General features: G+C 36.0%; 1 protein-coding gene across 4 annotated transcripts in view; it reads left to right on the top strand.

The window, feature by feature from the left end:
* Positions 1-24,398, top strand: part of LOC148952388 (adenylate cyclase 1-like) — a 227,888-nt gene that overhangs the window by 41,500 nt on the left and 161,990 nt on the right. For all 4 annotated transcript variants that reach the window (XM_089089843.1, XM_089089844.1, XM_089089841.1 and 1 more), the window contains exon 4: positions 6,871-7,138. In XM_089089843.1, the coding sequence (XP_088945969.1) occupies positions 6,871-7,138 (268 nt within the window). The remainder of the gene's footprint in view (positions 1-6,870; positions 7,139-24,398) is intronic.

Raw genomic sequence — 24,398 nt, 5'->3', positions numbered from 1 at the left:
TACCTACTTAGCCATGAAAATCAGGCCTTTGCCCAAAAGTGCATACGCACTTAGAATTGGGCACCGATGAATTAGAGCTATAAAACGTAGGCCTAGCACTATTCACCTCGACTCAGAATGTTATTACAAACAACATTTGTATTCTTTAGGTGACCACAGTCAAAAGTTTTAGCGAGAGGGGGGGGGGTGTTAGGAAATTAATTTTCACAGGTCTAAGTGAGTATAAAATTAAAAAAAAGATTTTTTTTGGCCAAGCCTTTCAGTATTCCTGTGGGAGTTCTTCGGACCGATCCTCCTTACTCTTCAAAAGTCATGACTTTTCAAGCCTCTGCATCCTTGAAAAAGTGTATCTTTTGCTAATCATAATTTGCGAAGCTTTCCAGAAAAATCCAAGTCATTTAGAAATGGCTTCTTCTTGGAATTCTGATTTGAAATTAAATTAGTTAGATATACATTTGCTTTAAGTCTATCTTGTGTATGACAGATCAAATGTGTTTTTCTTAGATTAATTAAAAAACAATCTTTTTCTAAACAAAGACGAGCAGAAATAAAAGTCAAACAATGAATCAAACTTAAAATAGACTGAAATATCTTACCAATGAATAAGTGACACCCAAATCGAACATTAATTGCAATGAATGTTCAAGTCAAAACTAAAAAGAACGGAAATTACTGAAAACAAGAGTAGGGATATTGTCTTCTAAGCCTTCTAAAGGCCAGAGTATCATTTGCGCTTTATTGAAAGTAATTTTATTTCAAGCAGTGTAGTTTTATTTGTCAAAACGACAACAACGACGTAAAAGAAGGAAGATCATCATAATAACCTGGACTACTGAAAAGAGCTCATGAAAGTAGACTGACTGTTTAAAATTCATTCCTGGAAGTCTCAGTAAATTGGATTTATTAACGTTCTAAAATAAAAATGCGTAAAGTGTGTTTAGTTTTTAGTAAATCGCAAATAACGCTCTGGCCTTTTAAAGGCTGAGGGGGCGTTAGCCCTACTTCTGTTTATGGTATTTTTTGCTTGGTAATGAGATGTTGCAGATACGCTCTATTTCACAACCCTGATGGATGAGTTTCTTTTGATTTTGTTCTACACCCCCCTCAGGATTCCCGGACAGTTTCCGCTTAATACCCTTTTTTTGTTCCTGAGATATTACATATACGTCTGTTTAACAACCTGAATGCGCATAATGTCTTGATTTAATTCAATGTGCCCTGATGGTTTCAATTTAGTAGCCTACCCTTAGTGTTCCTGAGATATTGAGGATATGACCCTATGAAAAACATGGATGCATATGGTGTCTTTTGATTTAGTTCCCCTCAACATCCCCTCAAAATTCCGTAAAATATACAAGTTAATTGTCTTGTCTATTCCTAGAGTATTGCAGATACACCCCCTTGACAAACCGGATGCACATGGTGCAGGGTTCAGTCTATAAATTCCAATAAATTCCTATATTTTAATGTACTCCTATAAAATGCCTATATATTGGCTAAAATCCTATTATTCCTATATTTTCGGCTAAAGATCACCAAGAACATTGCTCATTATTTGCAATTTTTACTACTCGTTAAGTAAGTCAAGTTGTGCTTTTCTTTGCTTTTGACTCTGCTTGTAGACTGTGCTGTCTTTCGGTGTAGATCTATAAGTAATTACAAATGTTGAGCTGTTTGAACTTAACTAATGCTTTGTGTTGGGATTAGTAAGCTGCTTCTGCCTGGGCTATGCTGTTTTGTTGACTTAGTAGCCTATGTTTTGTTTTTTGTCATGTTGGGCCTGTCCAAAATGAGCAAAAATCAGTAGCCTATATTGGCTAGCAGTCTCTACTGAATGACACTGTAAGTTCTTGTGACGTATTCTTTTCCTGGCTGACGCTATAAAAGGCTGATGCGAATACGGCCCAGTTTCGGACATATCCACATTTTTTCTTTTTATGGCCTTTTAATCGCGGGATGTTTTTTGCAGGTGATGCTTGGTAATTAAGTATGGGGCAGTTCATGGCTTGCTAAGATGGATTGCAGCGGTAGAAAGATTGGCAAATAGTGTAAGACTGGGAATAACCAGTGCTCGTTCATTTGCAAACTCTACTTGACAAATATTGGTTGCACAGCTGGGGTTGCTCAGCTAAACCAATATGTGCGATCTGCATAACAAAAAGCCGCAGTTACTGCTCAACTACACCCACTACAGCTTCATCTGACCGGACAATCTTGAATTGATGAAACAACCAAGGATAAACCATTAGTTGGTACAAACATGTTTTGTGAGCGTGATGCCGCTTATAAAATGAGTTAATATGGGCACTTCAGACGGTACAGAGTTCCATGTCTGCTAACTCTTCAGACCATATTGTCGCAGCCTTCCATGCGATGTTCCCCGGTAAGATCCCCGACAGAATGTCCCTATGTGCGAAGAAACTCACGTATCTGATCACCGATGCGGTGCATCCTTACTGTAAGCAAATGCTTGTGAAGGACATTCAGTCATATTTTGTACTAGAATATGACGAGACAAACAACAACGCTGGTATGAAGGAGTTACAGATACGTGTTTGATATTGGTCCTCATACAGAAACGAAATCCAGAGCAGACATTTATGCACAAGTGTTATGGGCCACGCAACAAGTGATGACCTGTATAGGAAGATTATGTCAGCCATTGAGTAGAAACAGCTGCCACTTGAAAAACTGATCACGCTTGGAAGTGACGGACCAAACGTCAACAAAAGTGTTTGGAACAAGTTCAATGCAAAAAAAAGAAAGGGAATGTTGAACATTGGTTCTTGCGGCATCCATATAATTCATAACGTTTTCTTGAAAGGTCTTCAGGTGTTCAGAGAAGAAAGTTTCGACTCTGTTATTCTTGTGCATTCATTTTTTGACGGCTGGCCTGCACGTTGTGAAGACTATCGAAAGTGCCAAAAGAAAGTGGGAGTGCCAGAAAATGCTTTCATGAAGTATGTACCAAGCCACTGGCTGACGATCGGGCGTGCCCTCGCTAGAATTATGCAGCAGTCGCCGGCAATCTTAGAGTACTTCCTGAACTTCGTGCCAAGAGAGAAAAAACTGAAGAATCTTCTGTCCACTCCCAAATTTCTGAAGATTGTTGCTTACATCAAAGCTGCGACGATGAAGGCCCAACTCAAGTTTGTTCTAGCCTCAGCAGAACTGTTCTATGAGTGTCACCCAACTGTTCCAGAAAGAAGAGCCACTCATTCATGTTCTGCACTCTGAGATCAAAAGACTACTTGTGACGCTTTGCGGACGGGTCTTTACTCCAGATTTCGTGACCGAGACTGAAAATTTCTCACCAGAAATGTTGAACCTTGCTGAAAAATTTGCAGAAAAGCTCATAGTTTCAGAAAATGTGGAACGAGCTTTCGGTGAGAAAGCAACACTGAAAGACAAAGCCATTTTCTATGTCAATGTGCGAAAACATTTTATTGGGTATTCGCCATATTTTGAACAAATGTCTTCTGGAAAAGGATGGTTTTCTCGATGCTTTACGCTGTTTGAGTCCGATCAACATGAAAGATTCAAGAAGCATTGCAGACATAGCGGTTGTGGCACGCGAGATTGCGATTGCAGTAAGCTCAGACGTCGCCCAGGCTGAGTGGCTGCTTTTGCGACCGGAAACTGGACCCCGTGTCATTATTCGGATCAATCATTTTTGGAGCCATTATTTTGGACTGGTGAATGAGCGCGGGGACAGCAAGTACCTGGAACTTACCAAGCTTATCAAAGCGGTGCTGACGTTGTCGCATGGCAGCGCAGATGTTGAGCGTGGGTTATCGTATTCTGGTAGGATTCTCGGTGAAGACCAGGCCTCGATGTCTGAAATCGTTCTGGATTTGAGACTCATGGTATATGACACGTTGAGGCTTTATGGAGGAAAACCAGAACCGTTTGTAATTACAAAAGAGCTGTTGAATCTTGCACGTTCCGCACGGTCTCGGTATCAACAATATCTGGATGAAAAGAAAAAAGAAGAGCTATCCGAGAAGGAGAAAGCAGCTTCCGAAGAGGACAGCAAGCAGAAGTTGCAGAAGGTCCACGACAAAAAGAAAGAAATAGAAGACCTGGAAAGCAAAAGGAAAAAACTTAGAGCATCAGAGCAAGAAAAGAGAACAGTAGCAGATACTCTACTTCAGGAAGTGACCGACAGACTGAAGAAGGCTGCTGAGTCCAAGAGTTCCATAGACATTGCCCTAGCTGTTTCTTTGCTCGAAGGAGCTGTGAAGTCCAGAACAGGGGAAAGAGAGCAGATGATGGAATCTGCAAGAATGGAGCAGTCTCTTGCAAAGAGAAAAAATGATCTCGTATCAAAATTGATGCCTAAAAAGCAGCAAGAGGGATTCCAAATGTTTTACTTATATCAGTCAATCATCAGCAAAGTTTGGTTATCTGATACTGTTTTTTACTATTTGTACATTTTGTATTTGAAAAAAAAAAAAAATAAATAAATGCAAAAACCCGGGAAATGACGAATTTATTTGATCAGGCATCCCATGCCATCTACCACATATCTGATCCCGAGCACTTCCGAATCCTATATTTGGGCCCGGGAAATCCTATAAAAATAGGACAGAGCCTATAATTTGAAGCGAACCGACCTGTCCGAACCCTGATGGTGTCCTTTGATGGGGTTTTAGTTCAACATTCCCTGGAACTTTCAGATTAATACCTTTAGCTGTTACTGAGGTATTGCAGATACGCCCTTTTGACAAACCGGATGCACATAGTGTCCTTTGATGGGGTTTTAGTTCAACATTCCCTGGAACTTTCAGATTAATACCTTTAGCTGTTACTGAGGTATTGCACATACGCCCTTTTGAAAACGTGGATGCGCATAGTGTTTTTGTTTTGGTCCAACACCCTCCCCCCTAAATTCTTTGAAAGTTCAAGCTTAAGATCTTACAAAATCTCAAAAATTATTTTGCGAGCCTCAGCGTCCGCTGACTGTCTCAAGGCCAAATGGTCCATTAGCCCATTCTCACTGGGGATCAGCTGTCATGGATAGCTGTCGAAAATTTGTGGTTTAACTGTAAAATTTGACGTAAGAGAAAGTGAAATATGCTTCCGTTTCGTCGGTGTGTTGGTCAATGAAAACGTGTGGCACCACAGGGAGCTCCCAAAGCGGCCAAATTACCCAGATGATAATTCCTGTGAACTGTTTTTTTTTTGTGTGTTTTTCGAGCAGGTATGCTAGAACATTTTTAGGAAATGCCCTCTCCTGAACTTTAAAAAAGAAAATTTTGCTCCATTTAATTAAAAAAACAGATTGTACACTTTCTGTGATGTAAGTTTCCTTAAAACCGAGCCTCTCCATCTCCGGGTTAAAACGAAGGAAACTAAATATTTTTTCTAAGATTTTCGGGAAAGAAGATGTCAGCATTTAGTTTTCAGTAGTTTATTCCGATCTCTTATTCATGTTCTACAGGCTATGAACAGACTACCCAAACAGTTCTAGATAGTGGGGCCGCAGAAACTAAAAAAGTTTATAATGGACGAGATTCTTTAAGATATCGTATGATCTTAATATCCTTAGCTGTTTCTGAGATAATGCAGAAGCAGCCATTTGACAACCTGGATATATAGTGTCTTTGGATTTAGTTCAGTATGCTATGAAAGTTTCAAATTAACACCCTTAGTTGTTACTGCAATATTGCAGATACACCCTTTTGACAACATAGAGGTACATAGTGTTGCCTGATTTAGTTCAGCGTCCCTCTCAACGTGATCTGAAAGCTTCAACCTGATAATCTTGGCCGTTCCTGAGATAACACAGTTACCTCCTTTTGACAACGTGGTTACCATAGTGTCTTTTGATTGAGTTCAATATTCTTGAAAGATTCAACTTATTATCCTTAATTTTTCCTGAGATGTTGCAGATTTTGACAACCATGAGGGTCACGTCATTCCCAAAGGTCATCGTTATTGGAACTTTCGACTATTTTGAACAAAATGGCTGCATAAAAATTTGATCGGATCTCTTTGGGGCCTTAGAGGGGGATATGCAGCTAAAAAAGAAGTCGATTGTGTGTTGGTTGCACTCCAAACATTTTTGAATCTGAAAAAGTGCACTAGAACTTTCAATTTTCAATCAAATGAGCCTCCTGCAAAGTTTATACAACTCCTTCCCAACGCATTGGCCTTAGGAAAAAATAAATAAAAATAGGTTAAAGCGCTGCTTATAAGGTTGATTTTGTTTATTTTGCTAAGCACTAATAGTGGCCAATTTTTATAATGCTTGATTATTATATTCATTGGGTGTGTAGAATTATTGTGTGTAAAAATATAGTTTCATCCTGGCTGCATACGTAATTCTCCCCATTCATCCAAGATACTTCTAAAGGTATTTTAGCTCATCTTGTGTCATTTTTGCTCAGTTATTGGGTTTTTGGATCAGTATTTGTCATTTCATAAAAAAAACGAAGTGTTGACACTTTGGGTGGTTGCCATGTACATAGGTGTGCGAAGGCCTGACCCCTGGAAGGGAGAACGGGGATACTAGATTTTTTTTTCTAGGTTAAATGCGTAATACTGAATGAATAATCAGTGGCCCATTGGGTACTTTAGAATCAGTGGCACATTGAATCAGTGGCTCAGTGGCACAAGAATCAGTGGGACATTGGGTACTTTAGATGTGCCTCTTACCAATGTGTTGTAAATATGTTGGCAAGGTATTTAGCATTATTATTAGGTTTAATTTCATTTATAAAAATAATATCTTTGACAAGAATGAATGGGAAAACATAGCTGTTCTTGTGTTTTGTACCAGATTGGTTCGTAGTTTTGGGCTGCAAAGTTTTCCTACTATTCCGATCACATGTTGTTGTGGACAAATTTTTTTCAATTTTTTTTTAGGTTCAGTGCTCACCCAGAAGAAATCGTAGACGACAGCAATTCGACTGAGCCTTCGGTAGGAAGATTACGGTCAGATCCCTCAGCTCCTCATCCGCTCCCAGCCTCATCAGAGGGTCTCTGGCAATTTGTTTTTGTCACCTTTATTGCTTACACACTACTACCTATTCCAACATGGATGGCTTCCTTGTACGGGTTTCTTCTTGCCAGCGTTCATTTAGCTGTCACCTGTTTTATACGTACAGCGTTTCCAGCCCTGGCTTGGCACCAGGTAAACTCACCATCTTTTACAAAAGTATTATGTATGTCTTCAGTGATTGATGCATAGATATTAAGCGAGCTGTAACATAAAAAGTCGGCAGTAATCGTAAAAAAATACAATTTATTCCAAAAAGAAAAATCCGACAATATCACTAGCCGTATAGGCTCTAGAGAAACTAACTGACAATTCCCTCTCCGCCCCCAAAAACAAATAAATAAAACAAAATACCATCTACAGCAGTGATTCCCAAACTTATTTGACCTACCGCCCCCCTTTCCGGAAAAAATATTACCCGGTGCCCCCTGGATTTTATATTTATTTTAATAAGAGTTAATAAGGAATAAAAATATTATTGTATCTGAGAGAAGAGGAATTAACGAGTAAAAGACTGATTTTGATAATGACCATTATTTTAATAAATAAACCATCAAACGTTTCGGGAAAAAATCTCCATCTAATATAGGTCGATTTATAAATTCGTTAAGTTAAAATAAGTTAAAATAAATTGAGTGAAGAAAAAATAACACCAAAACCACGTTAACAAATGAACAAATTTATAAATCTTAACTTAACATACATTTTTTTATTTTATTTATAAATGTGTTATAAGTGTTACCATTTTCCTAATTATTTTCTTTTTTCTTTTATGCTTTCACTGCCCCCTACAGCTAATCATTGCCCCCCCCCAAATACACCTCTGCCCATCACAACCCCTCTGGTTTCCTGCAGCGCCCCCCTGGGGGGTGGGTGGTAGGGCCCACTTTGGGAATCACTGATTTGCCGGTAAATTGATTCGAAAAGTGCAATAAACATTAATGCAAAACAAACTAAGAAAAGACAGGGAAGAGTATGATGAATAAGTAGCTAAAACAGAAAGTAATTCACTGGTAAAGTAACCGAATTAGACTTACAAGAAAATGTAAAAAGTCAACAGTCCTGTGTTCAGGGCTGTTAAACAAGATGCTGGAGTACCTTGGAAAAATATTGGAAATATAGCTGAAGACTTGAATGGTTACGATATGTCGAAATCTAGAAAATTATATTCCTTGCTCTTTAATTGGTTACTCAGAGGAAAAGAACATGTTTTTGTGGCTACATCTAGACTGAGAGATAAAATAAGATAAAATGTATTTCAAAATTACAATTATAAGCGTGACTGGGTCCAATTCGTATTACAAAATCTAAACAAAAACAGGTAAACATCAAATTAGGTTTAAAACTTAATTTGCTTATAACTCGAAAAAGAACTTACTGTCATTTTATCAAAATCGTAAAAAAAACAATCATAAAAATTCAAAAACATGTATATGCATATAGAGGGCGTGACATTAAATTGATAAAACTAGTAAATTAGGAGTGGTCATCAACAACATAAAAAAGAACAAAATAAAAAAGAATGATTACAAATTACAAGCAGTAGCTCAAAGTCGATAAATAAAAACATGACGATTCATAATTCATAAAACATGACGATAATGATTCATAAATAAAATCATTAAGAAAACCCACAAAAACTAAAAAAAAAAACAGGCAAAAATGCCAAAAAAAAAAAAAAAAAAAAAAAAAAAAACCAGAACGAAAAATGTATTCTTAAGTCAATAACTTAAACTGGGAAACATCAAAATAAGTTAAAAGGAATACAAACTGGTTAAACTTAATAAAAATAAAATAAAAGAATGGGGAAAGCAAAAAAGGGAAGAAACACAAAAGGTTGGGCAACACCAGTATTAAATAATTAAAAAGGCAAAGTATCGGAATATTGTGTTGTTTTTTCCGTAATGTAGGAGACAACGTTTTTTTTTATATCTGGGGGTAAATCACTGAATGGGGGACAAGATAGAAATAAGTTCAGAACCAACAAGAGGTGGTTGGAACCTGGGTGGAGGGTGTTTTTTTTTGTTAGTAGAAGAGAGTATGGAACCTTACCTTCTTTGAAACCTGTTTGCGGGGCTCTTTTTCGGATGGATTCAATTTTTTATGATCCTTCCCGGGAGATGCCAGGGTGCCCAACAGGACAGGCATATTCAAGGTGCGGGCCGACAAAGGAAGTATAAATCCGTAAAGAATGGGATAGGGGGACACTGAATATATTTAGGAGCTTAAGGAGGGATATAGATGTATTGGTTCTAGGGATGGATCTTTAATACGGATATCTCACTATAAATCAGAAGATATTGTGACGCATGGCAGTTTAAAGGAGGACAGAAAAATTGCAAAAAGTTAAAATTCAAATTGGTCTCAGAGAAAAAAAAATTAACACCATCTAGCATTTCCTTGTAAACTTCATATACTGCCTTCACACACTTCATATAATTTCAAATATTTATTTTTGTTTTAACCTATTTTAACCTATGAATTTTAACTTTATTAAAAGAGCAATGTTAATGCGTAAGGTAAAGAGCAGGAGGTTTAAAGGGGATGGGTTAACCTAACTCAATAATGGAATAGGTTGTGTTGGTTAAGTTTTAATGTCGCTCTTGGCTTTCATTGAAAAAAGTATTTTTTTTGTTTGTTTGGTGATTAAGAAAAAAAAAGAAGCTAGAGAAAAAAAAGGCATCAGTGCTACCCATGCAAAAAAAGGATTATCCTTGTTGGTCAGGGGAGGGGGCTGTAAGTTTCCTGTATGGAGTTTTTGGCAATGTTGATTTCAATAGTGTCATTTTCGTAGTGTCATTTGGAGTTTTCACAGGTTTTATTATTAGGACTAATAGGAAAAAATAAAATTTTCAGGGTGAAGACCCATTCTTTATTCATTATTTAAACTGAGATTGGTCACAACGTAATAAAAAGACAAAAACAAGTGACTAGAATATTGGATATATGTTCAATAGATGTGGATGATGTCATTTTTTAAGCTTTTATTTTTTTAACTCCATAATTTATTTGTTTACATGCTTGCGCAAAGGAGACAATAAATTCTTCTTATCTGTAAGATCGATCCTAAAGATGTATCCCCTTGGATAATATGGACATAAGACACATGCTGTTGTGTTTCTACCCCCCTCCCCTCCCCCGGAAAAATTCTCAAATCTCACCAATGCTTTGAAGCTATGTGTACCTATTTCTATTGGATATCGTATCTTTTTTCTGTCAGTGAAAAAGACAAAAGCAGATATTTCGGCAATGACCTCCGTCAAACCGTGTGTCAGTGCTTAAAAAAGAAAAGAAAGAAAAACTACCCCTTAGAAGTGAACTCTAACAGAGAAGAAGAAACACTCTGTTGTTTTTCAGTAGTTTTAGTGTTTCTTCTGCTCTGTCAGAGTTGCTTCAAAAGGGTAGTTTTTCCTTTTGTTTAACACTGAAGACGGCTTGGTGGAGTTCCTTGCCGAAATATCTGCTTATGTCTTTTTCGCTTCTTTTCTGTCCTCTAGCTGATATGACCGTCGTTTTCTTGGTTGTTCTTTAATTATCTTTTTTTTTGTAAAACGGAACGAAATAATTTAGGCTACTGTCAAATCTCCATGAAAGGAAACGAAAATGCTTTGATTGCTCAAATCTTTTGCTAATAAGGCCGAAAAATATCGTATTATAATTTTAAACTGTCACCCTTACATTAAAAAAGGATAGCCAAATATATACAAGGTAATTTGTAAAAACGTTACTATTGTTGTCCCAATTATCTCAAGTTTAGCCCCAGAAGTAGGAAAAGGCCTAGGTTTTTAGAGGGTTTGTCATGGTGATATTTTATTTGATCTAAATCCGAATTACATTTTTCTTTTGCTTCTCAGTTGGTGCTTCTGTCTGATAGTTTGTTGCAGACAACATAACTCATGCAATTGAGTTATCTTGGTCATTTACACAGCTAGATTAGTGTTTTAATTCAAGTGACTGTTACCAAGAATGATGTATTGCGTTCGAAAAACAGGAAAGAATTGTTGAGTTGTTCGTTTGGGTCCGTTAAACAGTGCCCGGACGATCTCAGCATTGGATCAAGTCCCAAAAAATCAACATTGTTGAAATTTTGAATTTTGACTGATCAGAATTTATGTTGAAGGGATTTGAGACTTGATGCGAGACTGACTCCAGAATCTGAAGTCTGACGCCCCTTGTAAAGAGAATAAAAAAAAATGAAGAAAAAACGAGACTTAATAGAAAATTATGACAAAATGTCCAATTTTAGTGTAAAGAAGAGGAGGGTTGAGGAAGGGGTAGCACCCCTAATATACGGAATAACTTCTGTGCGTTTTAAATTTTATTGTTGCTTCCTATCAGTTAAAAAAATAACTTGTTTTATTTGATTTCTGATTATTTTCAAATCATACCAGGAAGTCCCCTTACCCCTTCCCCCGGATAAAATTTCCCCTCAAAAATTGCCTCGGAAACTTTTCTCTCCACGAACAATTTTTCAAGTAGAAAATCCCCCCCCCCCCCCGCAAAAAATATCCCCCAAAAATGGCGTGCGCATTGTCTAATACCAAATACTACATATGAACAATTTAAATAACTTACAGTCCTTCCCCGGGGGCTATGTGGGGCCTTGTCGTCCCCGAAGGCATAGCAATTGGATATTTCAACTATGCTGGATCATGTGGCTGTCTTAAAATTTTTATAGGATATCCTTGGGGGAAAAGGGGTGAGAAATGGACATACTTCCCCAATAATTTTGGTAACTTAAGAATGGCACTAGAACTTTTGATTTCCTTTCGAATCTTTCCCGATCTTTTAAGACCATTGGTTCGATACGATCATGCCTGGGGAAAACAACAAACAAATAAACACGAATGCATTATCTTGATTCTGGCAAAAAAACAAAACAAACAAATTCCAAAGTTTTGTAGATGAGCTTGAAACCTCTACAATAGGATTTTCAGATATGCTGAATTTGAGGGTGTAATTTCGTTTAGACCGCTTGACTTTGTCGGGGTGTTTCTCCCACCAAAAAAATCAGGGAAATTTACTCAGGCTCTTAACATTTGGTGGGTAACATTAAACTTAATGAACTATACATTTGGGATCAGCATAAAAATCCAATTCTTTTGATGCATCAACTATTATCAAAAACTGGTTTTCTATGCCTAAGGGTGCACAACGACCAATCAAGATAGAATTTCTTGATGTGAAAAACTACGCCAGGCAGTGTGAAAGGCTTGACGTGACAATTTGTAACCACCTTTATCTATCATCACCAAAAACAAATGGTTATCAGTGAGCCAAATTACAAGGATCACAGTGTACATTTTTAGATAAGCTATTTTTAAATTTCTCCTTGACAATTTTCCTGTACCACAGCCAAGGTTCCATCCAGGACTTTTTTTCGGGGGGGGGGGACAATAAAAAACTAAAAAAAAAAAAAATGTTATTATACGTTTTTAGTAGTAATAGCAATTTGTTATGAAAAAAAAAAAAACAGAGACAAGATCAATCGGTAGCGCACCAAAAGCGTTGCTTGCGAGGGTGTGCTACTAACAAAAAAAGAAAAAGAAAATATAATCTTTAATAAGCAGAGCGGTGAAACCATGTACCGATAAAAACATTCAAAAATAATTCATACACAATAACAACATAGGCGAATATCATGATCCCGAAGCCAAAAAAAAACGACAAAAAACAACAATTATCATCAATTCTAATTCCGTTAATAAACCCCACACATAGCTCAGATTTAAAGTGACTAATGGGCAATTCCTTGGTACCTGGGGATAAGCTTATTCCACAGAATAGCCCCTCAATAAATAATTGAAAAAGCAGTTCTGCTTGAAACTAGGCGAGGAACCTCAATATCCCCACCTGTCCGAGTTCCGTGACAATGAACGTTGAACCTTTCCCTAAAAACTCCTGTAAAACACCCTGGAAGGCATATATAACAATACTTTTTTTCATAAAAATCAGTGTATAAAAATCACGCAGTCCAGCATAATGTATAATATAATTACATCACACTCCATGTATAATATAATTCCCATAAAATCACGCAGTCCATGTATGATTTAATTATATTAATTATATTATACATTGACCTGACCGAATCTCGGTTCCCTATACCGCAAAATGATCTAATAGCATTGTTCTGCAGTACACGTATTGGGCGAAGTATTGAGGGGTAAGTACCAAGCCATACAGATGAACAGTGCAAAAACTTGCTGAAAAAGAAGTTTTTAAAGAAAAGTAAATAGCCATATTAAGCTTAAGACAAGCAGAAATAAATTCCTATAATAATTCTAACTCAGAACGACTGGAATTACTATTTAAAAATAAATCGTAACCAAAACGAACAGGAATTAAGTTAACAATCATACCAAACGAAAATACAAAAGGTACTAATAAAATTGAAAAATAAATGTTAAAACAAGTAAAACTTAGATTGAATATTAGAGTCAAACATTAAACAAACAAAATTAATGCAAACAAGGGTTTGGCTACACTCTCTTCCCTTCTCCTAACTGTACAAGTATAAAGGCTACTGCGTCATTTGAGCTTTACTGAAAACGAATTATATTACAAATATTCTCTTTTGTACTCGGTTGCTGAGCTTTCAGCAATCAATGTCACTGTATATCCAATGTTCAGTTTAATTTTATTAGTCCTTTCCAGGGACTGTTCAAGACACATACTTTTCAATAAAACGCAAGTGACGCGGTAGGCTTTAGACTTTTACAGCTAGGGAGGGGGGGGGGGGAAGTAGCCAAGCGCTTCTTTATAGTGAATTTTGTTCGTTTTAAACTTTATTTGAGTATCCAATTTAAGTTTTACTCGTTTTAAGATTTATTTATTTATTTATTTATATTAGTACCTGTTGACGTTTTTGTTGGCTATGATTATTTATTTAATTTCTGCTCATTACAAGTTTCCTTTATTCTCTAATAGCAATTTCTGTTCGTTTTGAATTTGGATTATTATATGAATGTATTTCTTTAGTAGTTAAGTTTAGTATGGCTCTTTGCTTATCTTTGAAAAAAAAAAGTTTCAGAAAGTTTTTTTTATTAATATATGAAAATGCCTTTTTACGGTTTTATTAAAAACAAGCTTCTTGTGCCTTTTGGTTAAAGTTAAGTCTTGCACCTACGCCAAAATAAAGTAAAACAAAAAAAAAACGGCAGATAAAGATTTTGATTTATCAATTCACATTACAAAAATTGTGTTGAGCCAGGATAGAACCAGATATTAGAAAGTGACTGAAATGGATTGGAAAAAAAATTGACGTTCATAAATCAAATAGTGAATTCCTTGCGACACGTGGGATTGAACCGGTGACCCTTTTATTAAGACAACCGAGCTTATCCACTACGCTGTCACAAGGTATCAGGTTATTTTATTTTTCTAAGAGTTTGTTCGCAAAATTTCAATTGAAAAATTATAATAGCTGATTTGTTTTTTTCTTTGGGGATGGGGCGGAGGGTTCAGCAAAGCAATGGATTATTTTCCAATCATGAATTCGAGCATTTGATGTTGTTTTTTACTTAGTGAGGCTTGTCTTCTTAATATGTTTCTTTTGTTCTTCCGCTATATGAGTTATTTTGCCTGATTATTTTAATTCTGTAGATTTTTTTCGGTATTAAAACATTAACTTGTATTCTATATTATATTCTAATTTACTTTGTTTCTTTTTTTTGAAAAAAAAAATGAATAGAAATTTAAATCTGTACATGGAAATATGCTTTAATTCAAAAATGATCACGGAAAATATAATTCTCACAAATATTAAAATATGAAGTATCATGATTTGCATAGTCTTTTTATTAGTTCAACTTCCTCCTCAACATGTCCAAAAGGTTTAAACTTCATACACTGCCGTCCCTTAGATAGTGCAGATACGCCTTTTGACAACCTTCATGCGCACAGTTTGCTTTAAATATTTTGATGCACTCATTCTGGACACATTTTGAACAGAGTGCTTTAACTTCCCAAACATCGACGAAAAGAAAAAATAAATCACTACGATATTCAAGATGACTGGAAAAAAAATCAATAAAAATAAACTGAATGTTTATTATATATTAATTTAACACAAAATCAGAAAAGAAGTTTTTCAAAGAAAATTAAAGAGCTACAGTAAACCTAAAATGAGCAGAAATAAAGTCAAATAATTTTCCAAGCATAAAACTACCACAAATACCACCATTTAATAAATGAAACCCGAAACAAACTGGAATTACAATAAATAACCAACTCAAACTCTACAATCTGGACACACATAATAGTATCGCTTGATATAGTTTTAAACCTCCTCAAGTTTCCCTGAAAAGTAAAACTTAACCCTTCCTAAGACATTGTATCTATGCAGTTTTCACAAGCTGGATGCACTTATAATTTTTGATTCAGTTTGTAAGAGTAGAAGCAGTGGCGTTGTTTGGGGGTGGCAAGGGGGGGGGGGGAGGCAGTTGTCCCCCCCCTCCCCCAATAAATTGAAAAAAGCTATTATATAGCCCATGCCCCTTGACTCTCTGGATGTGGAACTTGTTTGCCCCCTCAATAAAAATGCTGGAGCTACGCCCCAGAGTAGAAGTAGTAATAGTAGTAGCCCTGAATGTCGTTCTTGAGATATTGCTGGGACATCTTCTTGATAACCGCCATACACAGAGTGCCTTTTGATTTAGTTTTAAAGCAACATAAACTTTCCATGATAGTTTCTACTTTGTTCCTTATTCTATACCCTATTGCCGCCTGGATATCTTTGCAGCCTGAATTCACTAAAATTATTTTGATTTAGTTCAATAGTAGCAGTAATAGCAGGAGTAGCAGAAATAGTAAAAGTAGCAGCAAAAGTGGTGTAATATTGGTAGCCCTGGGAATTTCAGCTGAATACCCTTAGCCGTTGCTGGGATATTGCTAACGCACCTCTTTGATAACCCAAATGCACATAGTGTGTTTCGATTTAGCTCAACACTACCTTCACCATTCTCTGAAAGTTTTACTAATTCTCTTACCATTAGTAATAGCGGTAGGCACAGCAGCAGAAGTAGTATTAGGAACAGTAGCATTAGTGATAGCAGTAGTAGTATTAATCGTAGGAAGCAATAATATTCAGATTGTGCGTTTTTTGGTCTAGTTCAACATCCACTCATCATGCCCTGATAGTTACAACTTAATACTTTAAGCCGTTTCTGAGATATTGCTCATACGTTCTTTTGATAACCTGCATGTACATAATGTATTTTGATTTAGCCCAGTATTTTCCTCAACAGTCACTGAAAGCTCCACATTAATACAATTACTCTTATAAATATTCGTACTAACAACACTAGTAGTAGTACTACTACTAGCAGTACCAACATGCACATAGGACATTTTATTACCGCTATACAACCCTCAACATTTTCAACCTGACACATTAACTACCACTATCAACCCTGACAGTTTCAACCTGACACTCTAAGCCGTTCTTGAAATACTGCTGATACTGCCTTTTGACAGCGTGCATCCAAAAAGCGTGTTTTAATCTAGTTCAACACACCCCTCAACATTTCCTGAAAATTTCAACTTGATACCATTAGCCTTAGTAGTAGTAGTAGAAGTACTAGTATGTATATAGTACCTTTTGGTTCGTTCTATGTCCCCCTCAACATGCACTAAAAGTTTCAACTTAATACTCTAAGCTGCTCTTGAGAAATAGCTGCTACGCACTTTTAATAACCTACATCCACATTACGTGTTCCATTTTAGCATATTTCACTATCCTCTTCAACATTCCCTGAAGCTTTCACCGTAATACCCTTCGCTTCAGTAGTAATAATAGTAGTCGCCGTAGCAGTTGTTGTAATAGAGATAGCCATAGTAGTAGCAGTTGTAGTAGTAGTTCGTGTAAGAGTAGTAGTAGTAATACCAGTCGTAATAATAATAGTATGCAAATTTTGCATTTTGCCTAGTTCAACATCACCTTAACATGCACTGAAAGTTTCTACTTAATACCCTAGACCGTTCCTAGGATATTTCTGGTTAAGTTATAATGTTGCTCCTTACTTTCGGTTAAAAAAAATTGTTTTTTTTTTATTTAATGAAATAAAAAAAACAAGTTTTTTAAAACTGAAAGTAAGGAGCGACATTAAAACTTAAAACGAACAGAAATTATTCCGTATATGAAAGGGGCTGTCTCCTCCTCAAAGCCTCACTCTTTACGCTAAAGTTAGACTCTTTCTCACAAACTTTTTTTAAACAATAAAAACTTTAGCGTAAAGAGCAAGGAGTTGAGGAGACAGCACCTTTCATATACGGAAAAATTTCTGTTCCTTTTAAGTTTTAATGTCACTCCTTACTTTCAGTTAAAAAAACTTGTTTTTTTTTATTTAATTTCTCAAAAGGTCATCTTGTTTTTTTTTATATATAATTAATTAAAAAAACTTTTTCCACAAAATAAGTTTTTCAAAAATAAATAAATAAAGAACTCCAAATAACCAAAAATGAACAAAAATAGAATCACATAATCTACCAAGTATACAACTACCACAAATCGCTATCAATAAATAATTGAAACCCAAAACAAACAGAAATTAAAATAAACATCAGATTTAAACTCAAAACGAGCAGAAATTAATATGAGTAGGTTTCTAAATCCCTATGCTTTCTAAAAGCCAGAATATTTTTTGTAATATACTGAAAAAAAAAATCAAATGAAATCACTGAGGAAAATGTGCATTGTCACTTTAAAATACATATGGTGATATCTATTCCTTAAAGTCTTAATTATTTTTTTCTTTCTTAAAATTATAAAAATGACAAAATTTAAAAGAATTTTTTCCAGTGAAGTACAAATTATATTCTGGCTTTTAGAAAGCATAGTAGTAATAGTTGTAGTAGTACTAGCAATTTATTATAAAAAAAAACAGGGACAAAATCAACCGGTAGCACACCAAAAGCGTTGCTTGCGAGGGTGTGTTAATAACAAACAATAAAAAAAAAAAAAAATAGAAGAAAAAATTCCAACAAAAAAACAAACAAAAAGTATAATCTATAATAAGCAAAATGGTGAAACTGTGTACCGAAAAAAACTTACATAAATAATTCATTCGCAATAAAACAACATAATACCATGATCCCGAAGCACAAAAGAAAAAAAAACAATAAACAATAACTGTCAAATTTAATTCCATCAATCTCAATCTGTTTCGAAGGTATATACTTACCAAGCAACCCCACACGTACCTCAGATTTAAATTGACTAATGGGTAATTCCTTGGTACTTGGGACAAGCTTATTCCACAGCTTAGTCCCTCCGTAAATAACTGAAAAAGCACATTGGAACTTTCCCGAAATATTCATGTAAAGCAGACTGGAAGGCACCCATAACAATAATTATCATAGGCAGCGCAATAACGCTGCCTAAGTAAAGAACGATGTTGGCAAAATGTATTATTATTATTTTTTCTTGGTTTTAGACAAGGGCACTTCGTATCGAAGGAGTTGTATTAGAAACATTGGAAAGGGCTCATTCGATTGGAAATTGGAGTGGCTTGTGCCCTTTTTAATAGTCGAAAGCGATTGGAAGGCAACTAAAACCCCTTCCACGCTCACCATTTCCTCAAAGACATCCAATCAAAATTTTGAGATAGCCATTTTGTTCAGCGTAGTTGATTTCCAGATAGAAAATATGTTTTTGAGGAGGAAACTCCCCCACAGCTCTCAGGGAAAGGGTTTTAAGTTATACTCTGGGGGTCTATAAGAACGATGTTGGACCCATGTATTATTTATTATTTTTTTCCTTTAGATCAGGGCACGATTTACCGAAGTAGCTGTCCCAGAAACTTCGAAAAAGGCTTATTCAGTTGGAAATTGGAGTGGCTTATGCCCTTTTTAATAGTCAAAGTGATTGGAAGGCAACTAACACCCCTTCCACGCCCACCATTTCTCGAAACACACCCAATCAAAATTTTGAGATAGCCATTTTATTCAGCGTAGTTGATTTCAAGAGAAAAATAATGTTTTTAAGGAGGACACTCCCCCACAGCCCTCTCGGCAAAGGTTTTAAGTTATGCCCTGGGGGCATATAAGGTTTTTATAGAAAGCGTTGTCGTAGAAACTACAAAAAAGGCTCATTCGATTGGAAATTCAAAGGGCTAGTGACCTTTTTAATAGTCGAAAGTGATTGGAGGGCAACTAACCCCCCTCTCACCCCCACCTTTTCACCGAACACATCCAATCAAAATTTTGAGCTAGCCATTTTGTTCAACATAGTTTTAAGTTCTAAAAATTAGGTCTTTGAGGATGACAACCCCCCCATAGCCCTCAGGACAAGGGTTGTAAGTTATGCCCTGGGGACATATATGGTTTTTATAGAACGTGTTGTCGTAGAATCTTCAAAGAAAGCTCATTCGATTTGAAATTCAAAGGGCTAGTGCCCTTTTTAATAGTTGAAAGTGATTGGAGGGCAACTAACCCCCCTCTCACACCCACCTTTTCCCGAAACAAATCCAATCAAAATTTTGAGATAGCCATTTTGTTCACCGTAGTTGATTTCAAGATAGAAATTATGTTTTTGAGGAGGAAACCCCCCACATCCCTCTGGGCAAGGGTTGTAAGTTATGCCCTGGGGGCATATAAGGTTTTTTATAGAAAGTGTTGTCGTAGATACTTCAAAAAAGGCTCATTCGATTGGAAACTCAAAGGGCTAGTGCCCTTTAGTAAGTTATGCCCTGGGGGCATATAAGGTTTTTTATAGAAAGCTTTGTCGTAGAAACTTAAAAAAGGACTCATTCGATTGGAAATTGAAAGGGCTAGTGCCCTTTTTAATAGTCGAAAGTGATTGGAGGGCAACGAACCCCCCTCTCACGCCCACCTTTCCCCCAAACACATCCATTTTGTTCAATGTAGTAGAAAGTTCTGGAAATTAGGTCTTTGAGGATGACCCCCCCCCCAGCCCGCAGGGCAAGGGTTTTAAGTTATGCCCTTGGGGCATATAAGGTTTTTATAGAAAGAGATGTTGTAGAAACTTCAAAAAGGGTTCATTCAATTGGAAATTGAAAGGGCTCATTCAATTGGAAATTGAAAGGGCTAGTGTCCTTTTTATAGTCGAAAGTATTTGAAGGGCAACTAAACCCCCTCTCACGCCCATCATTTTTAGATTTGCACAAATCATCAGAACATAATTTGCACTTTACTGAAAAAAATCCAAATGAATGTACATTTTCAGTTTAATATACATATACTGATATTTAGTAATCAAAATGTTAATATTATTTGATTTATTAAAGTTATAAAAGTAAAAACATATGCCCAAACATAAGCCCAACCTATGTTAATTTCTGCTCGTTTTGAGTTTGACTCGGTCATTTATTGTAATTTCTGTTCATTTTGGGTTTTATTTATTTATTGATGCTGAAAAAGTTTTTTAATTAATACATAAAAACCACTGTATAAAAATCACGCAATCCAGCTGCAGGCATCATGTTAATTATACTGCAAATTGACCTGACCGAATCCTGGTTCCCTACTCCACAAAATTATTTAATAGCATTATTCTGCAGTACACCTATTGGGCTAAGTATTGAGGGGAAAGTACCAAACCATAAAGATGAACAGTACAAAATATACGGATGTATCAGAGAAAAATATAATAGCCGTAAAACATATGAAGGAAACTACGTCGATATTTTGAAGGAAAACATATGTCTTTCATAAAACATATAACATATATAAACATAAAACATATGAAGGAAAAAGCATTTTATTTTACGAATAATCCCTAAATTCCGCAATAATATTTTACTTATAGCTTTTACATGGTAGTTAAATGATAAATTTTCGTCAATAATAATCCCAAGATCTTAACGGAACTTGACCGCTTAACAATTCCCTTCGGTGAAGCTACTTCAGTAATCCAAGGATAATAATTTGGAGATCGCAAAGAGATAACAAAATTTGATTTACTTATATTTAGGTCTTGCCGGTTTACCTTCAACCATAGACATGTCTTAGTCATTGCTGCATTAATTGTAGAGGTAAGTAGTTGTTCGGCTGAAGCAACACACATCAATTTCGCATCATCAGTAAATAAGGGTGTAGTGATCCTGGACCCAGAAGGTGCAGAATCGACTAAATCCCTAATTCTAGAAGTAGTTGCAACAGCATTTGGCAGATCATTAATAAAAAAAAAGAAAAGAGTAGGACATATTACAGAGCCCTGGGGGACACCACATTTAGCAAGACTTTTACTAGAAGAAAATCCATTAAGGTGAACGCACTGCTCCCTATTATGGAGGTAATCATGAAGCAAAGCCAAAGTAGCCCCTCTTAGGCCATAAAATTCACATTTTCGCAATAGTATTTGGTGGTCAACAGTGTCAAATGCCTTAATCAAATCCAGAAACAAACCAGCTACTCTAAGACTATTATCAAAAGCTCCATTAATTACCGAAGATACAAATAATAATGGCATCTCTGTAGTTCTATCCTTCCTGAAACCAAATTGAATTGGATTTAACAGTTTATGCAGTTCCAAATGATCATATATTCTAGTGTTAATACACTTTTCTAGTACACGAGAAATAACAGGTAAGACCGAAATAGGCCGATAATTTCCAAGATCATTCTTATTACTGTCTTTAAAAATATGAGTTATCCTAGCAACTTTCAAGCAATCAGGAAACCTTCCCTGTTTCAAACACACATTAATAAGGGAAGTAAAAACATCATCAATATAAGGAAACGGTGTCTTTAATGCAAGAAAATTAAGTGAATCACTACCAGCCGATGTACTTTTCATCCCAAACATATTTTTCTTTACTCCACCACGAGAGAAGTGTTTTATATACATAGAAATATTAATTGGAGTCTTCATAAAAAACTCCAAAGGAGGATCATCATCAGAAGGTACAATACGGGACCAATATTAGCAAAATGTTGAGAAAGAGCACCAAATATCTCTTCTGGTTTATTCGTTGGAAAACCAGTCCGCATTACTACTTCATCGGGGAAAATAGAATTTTCTGACGATATCACGCTTTTAATTATTTTCCCTGTTTTTGCAGGATTACCTCAAATTTCAGTGAATTTATTTTGGAAATATTTTTTTTAACGTTTCTCAGTGGTTTATTAAGGGCATTCCTATAATTTTTATATATTCTTTAACAAATCGGATCATTTTCATTATTTAAGGAATTCTTATAAAGTTGATTTCTATTAATACAACGTAACAAGCTATGCGAAAGCCATGGTTTCTGAAAATTCTTTTTCCTTGGTGGCTAACAAGCTATTATACAAGTCTTTGTCGTTATCAAAATCAGCATATCATAAAATCTTTGAAAACTCATAGTTATATCATCCGAACATCAGCCGGAACATCAGAACAAAATATCAGCCAGAACAAAATTTGCACTTTACTGAAAAAATATAAATGTGTTTACTTTTATAACTTTAATAAATCAAATAATATTAACATTTTTACTACTAAATATCAGTATATGTATATCAGTAACTGACAATGTACATTCATTTGTATTTTTTCAGTAAAGTGCACATTTTGTTCTGGCCTTGGGAAGGCATAGGGGTTTTACGCCCAAATTATGTTAATTTCTGCTCGTTTTGAGTTTGACTCGGTTAATTATTGTAATTTTTGTTCGTTTTGGGTTTCATTTATTTATCGATGCTGATTTGTGGTAGTTTCACGCTTGGTAGATTATTTTATTTTATTTTTGCTCATTTTTTGTTTAATAAAATAAAAGTCCAAAATAGGGATAAAATCCTTTTTAATAGACAGTGTATAATAAATTTCACAAAAAATACCAGATATTTTGGTCACATACAGTGACCGAAATATCTGGTATTTTTTGTGAAATTTATCATACACGAATTTTCCTCTAAGACCGAATTTCCAGAACTTTCAGCTACGATAAACAACATGGCTATCTCAAAATTTTGATTGGATGTGTTTGGGGAAAGTGTGGGCGTGAGAAGGGCGTTAGTCATCTTACTATCAATTTGGAATATTAAAAAGGGCACAAGCAACTCCAATTTCCTGTTGAATTAGTTTCTACGGCAACTTCTTCAACACGATGTGCCCAGCTCTAAAGGATAAATTTAATAAATAAGATATTGTGCCAACATCGTTCTTATATGCCCCCAGCGCATAACTTGAAACCCTTGCCCTGAGGTTTGTGGGGGAGTGTCCTCCTCTTTACTTAGTCCCCGTTTCTTATCTCGTTCTCGAGTGTCCCCGTTCTTTACTTAGACAGCGCGATCGTCCTGCCTATGATTTATGTAACAACTTTCTATATAAACCTTATATGCCCCCAGGGCATAACTTACAACCCTTGCACTGAGGGTTCTGAGGGGTTTATCATCCTAAAAGACCTTATTTCCACAACGTTCAACTACGTTGAACAAAATGGATATCTCAAAATTTTGATTGGATGTGTTTTTGAAAATGGTGGGCGTAAGAGGGGCGTTAGTTGCTATCCAATCACTTTCAACTATCAAACAAGGCTCTAGCCCTTTCAATTTTTAATTGAATGAGCCCTTTTGAAGTTTCTACGACAACACTTTCAATAAAAACTTTATATGACCCATGGCATAACTTACAACCCTTGCCCTGAGGGCTGTGGGGGGAGGAGTTGTCATCCTTAAAGACCAAATTTCCTAAACTTTCAACTACGTTGAATAAAATGGCTATATAAAAATTTTTATTCGATGTGTTTGGGGAAAAGGTGGGCGTGAGAGGGGGGTTAGTTGCCCTCAAATCACTTTCGATTATTAAAAAGGGTACTAGCCCTTTGAATCTAAAATCAAATGACCCTTTTTTCAAGTTTCTACGACAAAGATTTCAATAAAAACCTTATATGCGCCAAGGGCATAACTTAAAATTCTTGCCTTGACGGTTGTGGGGGAGTGTCCTCCTCAAAAATATATTTTCAATCTGGAAATCAACTACGCTGAACAAAATGGTTATCTAAATATTTTATAGGATGTATTTGGGGGAATGATGGGCGTGGGGGGGGGCGGCTAGTTGCCCTCGAATCACTTTTGACTATTAAAATGGGCACTAGCCCTTTGAATTTCCAATAAAATGAATTTTTTTTTTAGTTTCTACGACATTGCCTTCTTTACAAACCTTGTATGCCCCCAGGGCATAATTTAAAACCCTTGCCCTGAGGGCTGTGGGGGAGTGTCCACCACAAAAACATATTTTCTATCTGGAAATCAACTATGCTGAACAAAATGGCTATCTCAAAATTTTGATTGGATGTGTTTGGGGAAATGATAGGCGTGGGGAAGGGGCTAGTTGCCCTCCAATCATTTTCGACTATTAAAAAGGGCACTAGCCCTTTGATTTTTAAATCGAATGAGCCTCTTTTGAAGTTTCTACGACAACGCCTTCTATAAAAACCTTATATGCCCCCAGGGC

Source organism: Artemia sp. Qi Xiang Cuo, chromosome 5, assembly GCF_049724085.1.
Source record: "Artemia sp. Qi Xiang Cuo chromosome 5, ASM4972408v1, whole genome shotgun sequence".
Lineage (NCBI taxonomy): Eukaryota > Metazoa > Arthropoda > Branchiopoda > Anostraca > Artemiidae > Artemia > Artemia sp. Qi Xiang Cuo.
This window is presented reverse-complemented; position numbering and strand designations above follow the sequence as displayed.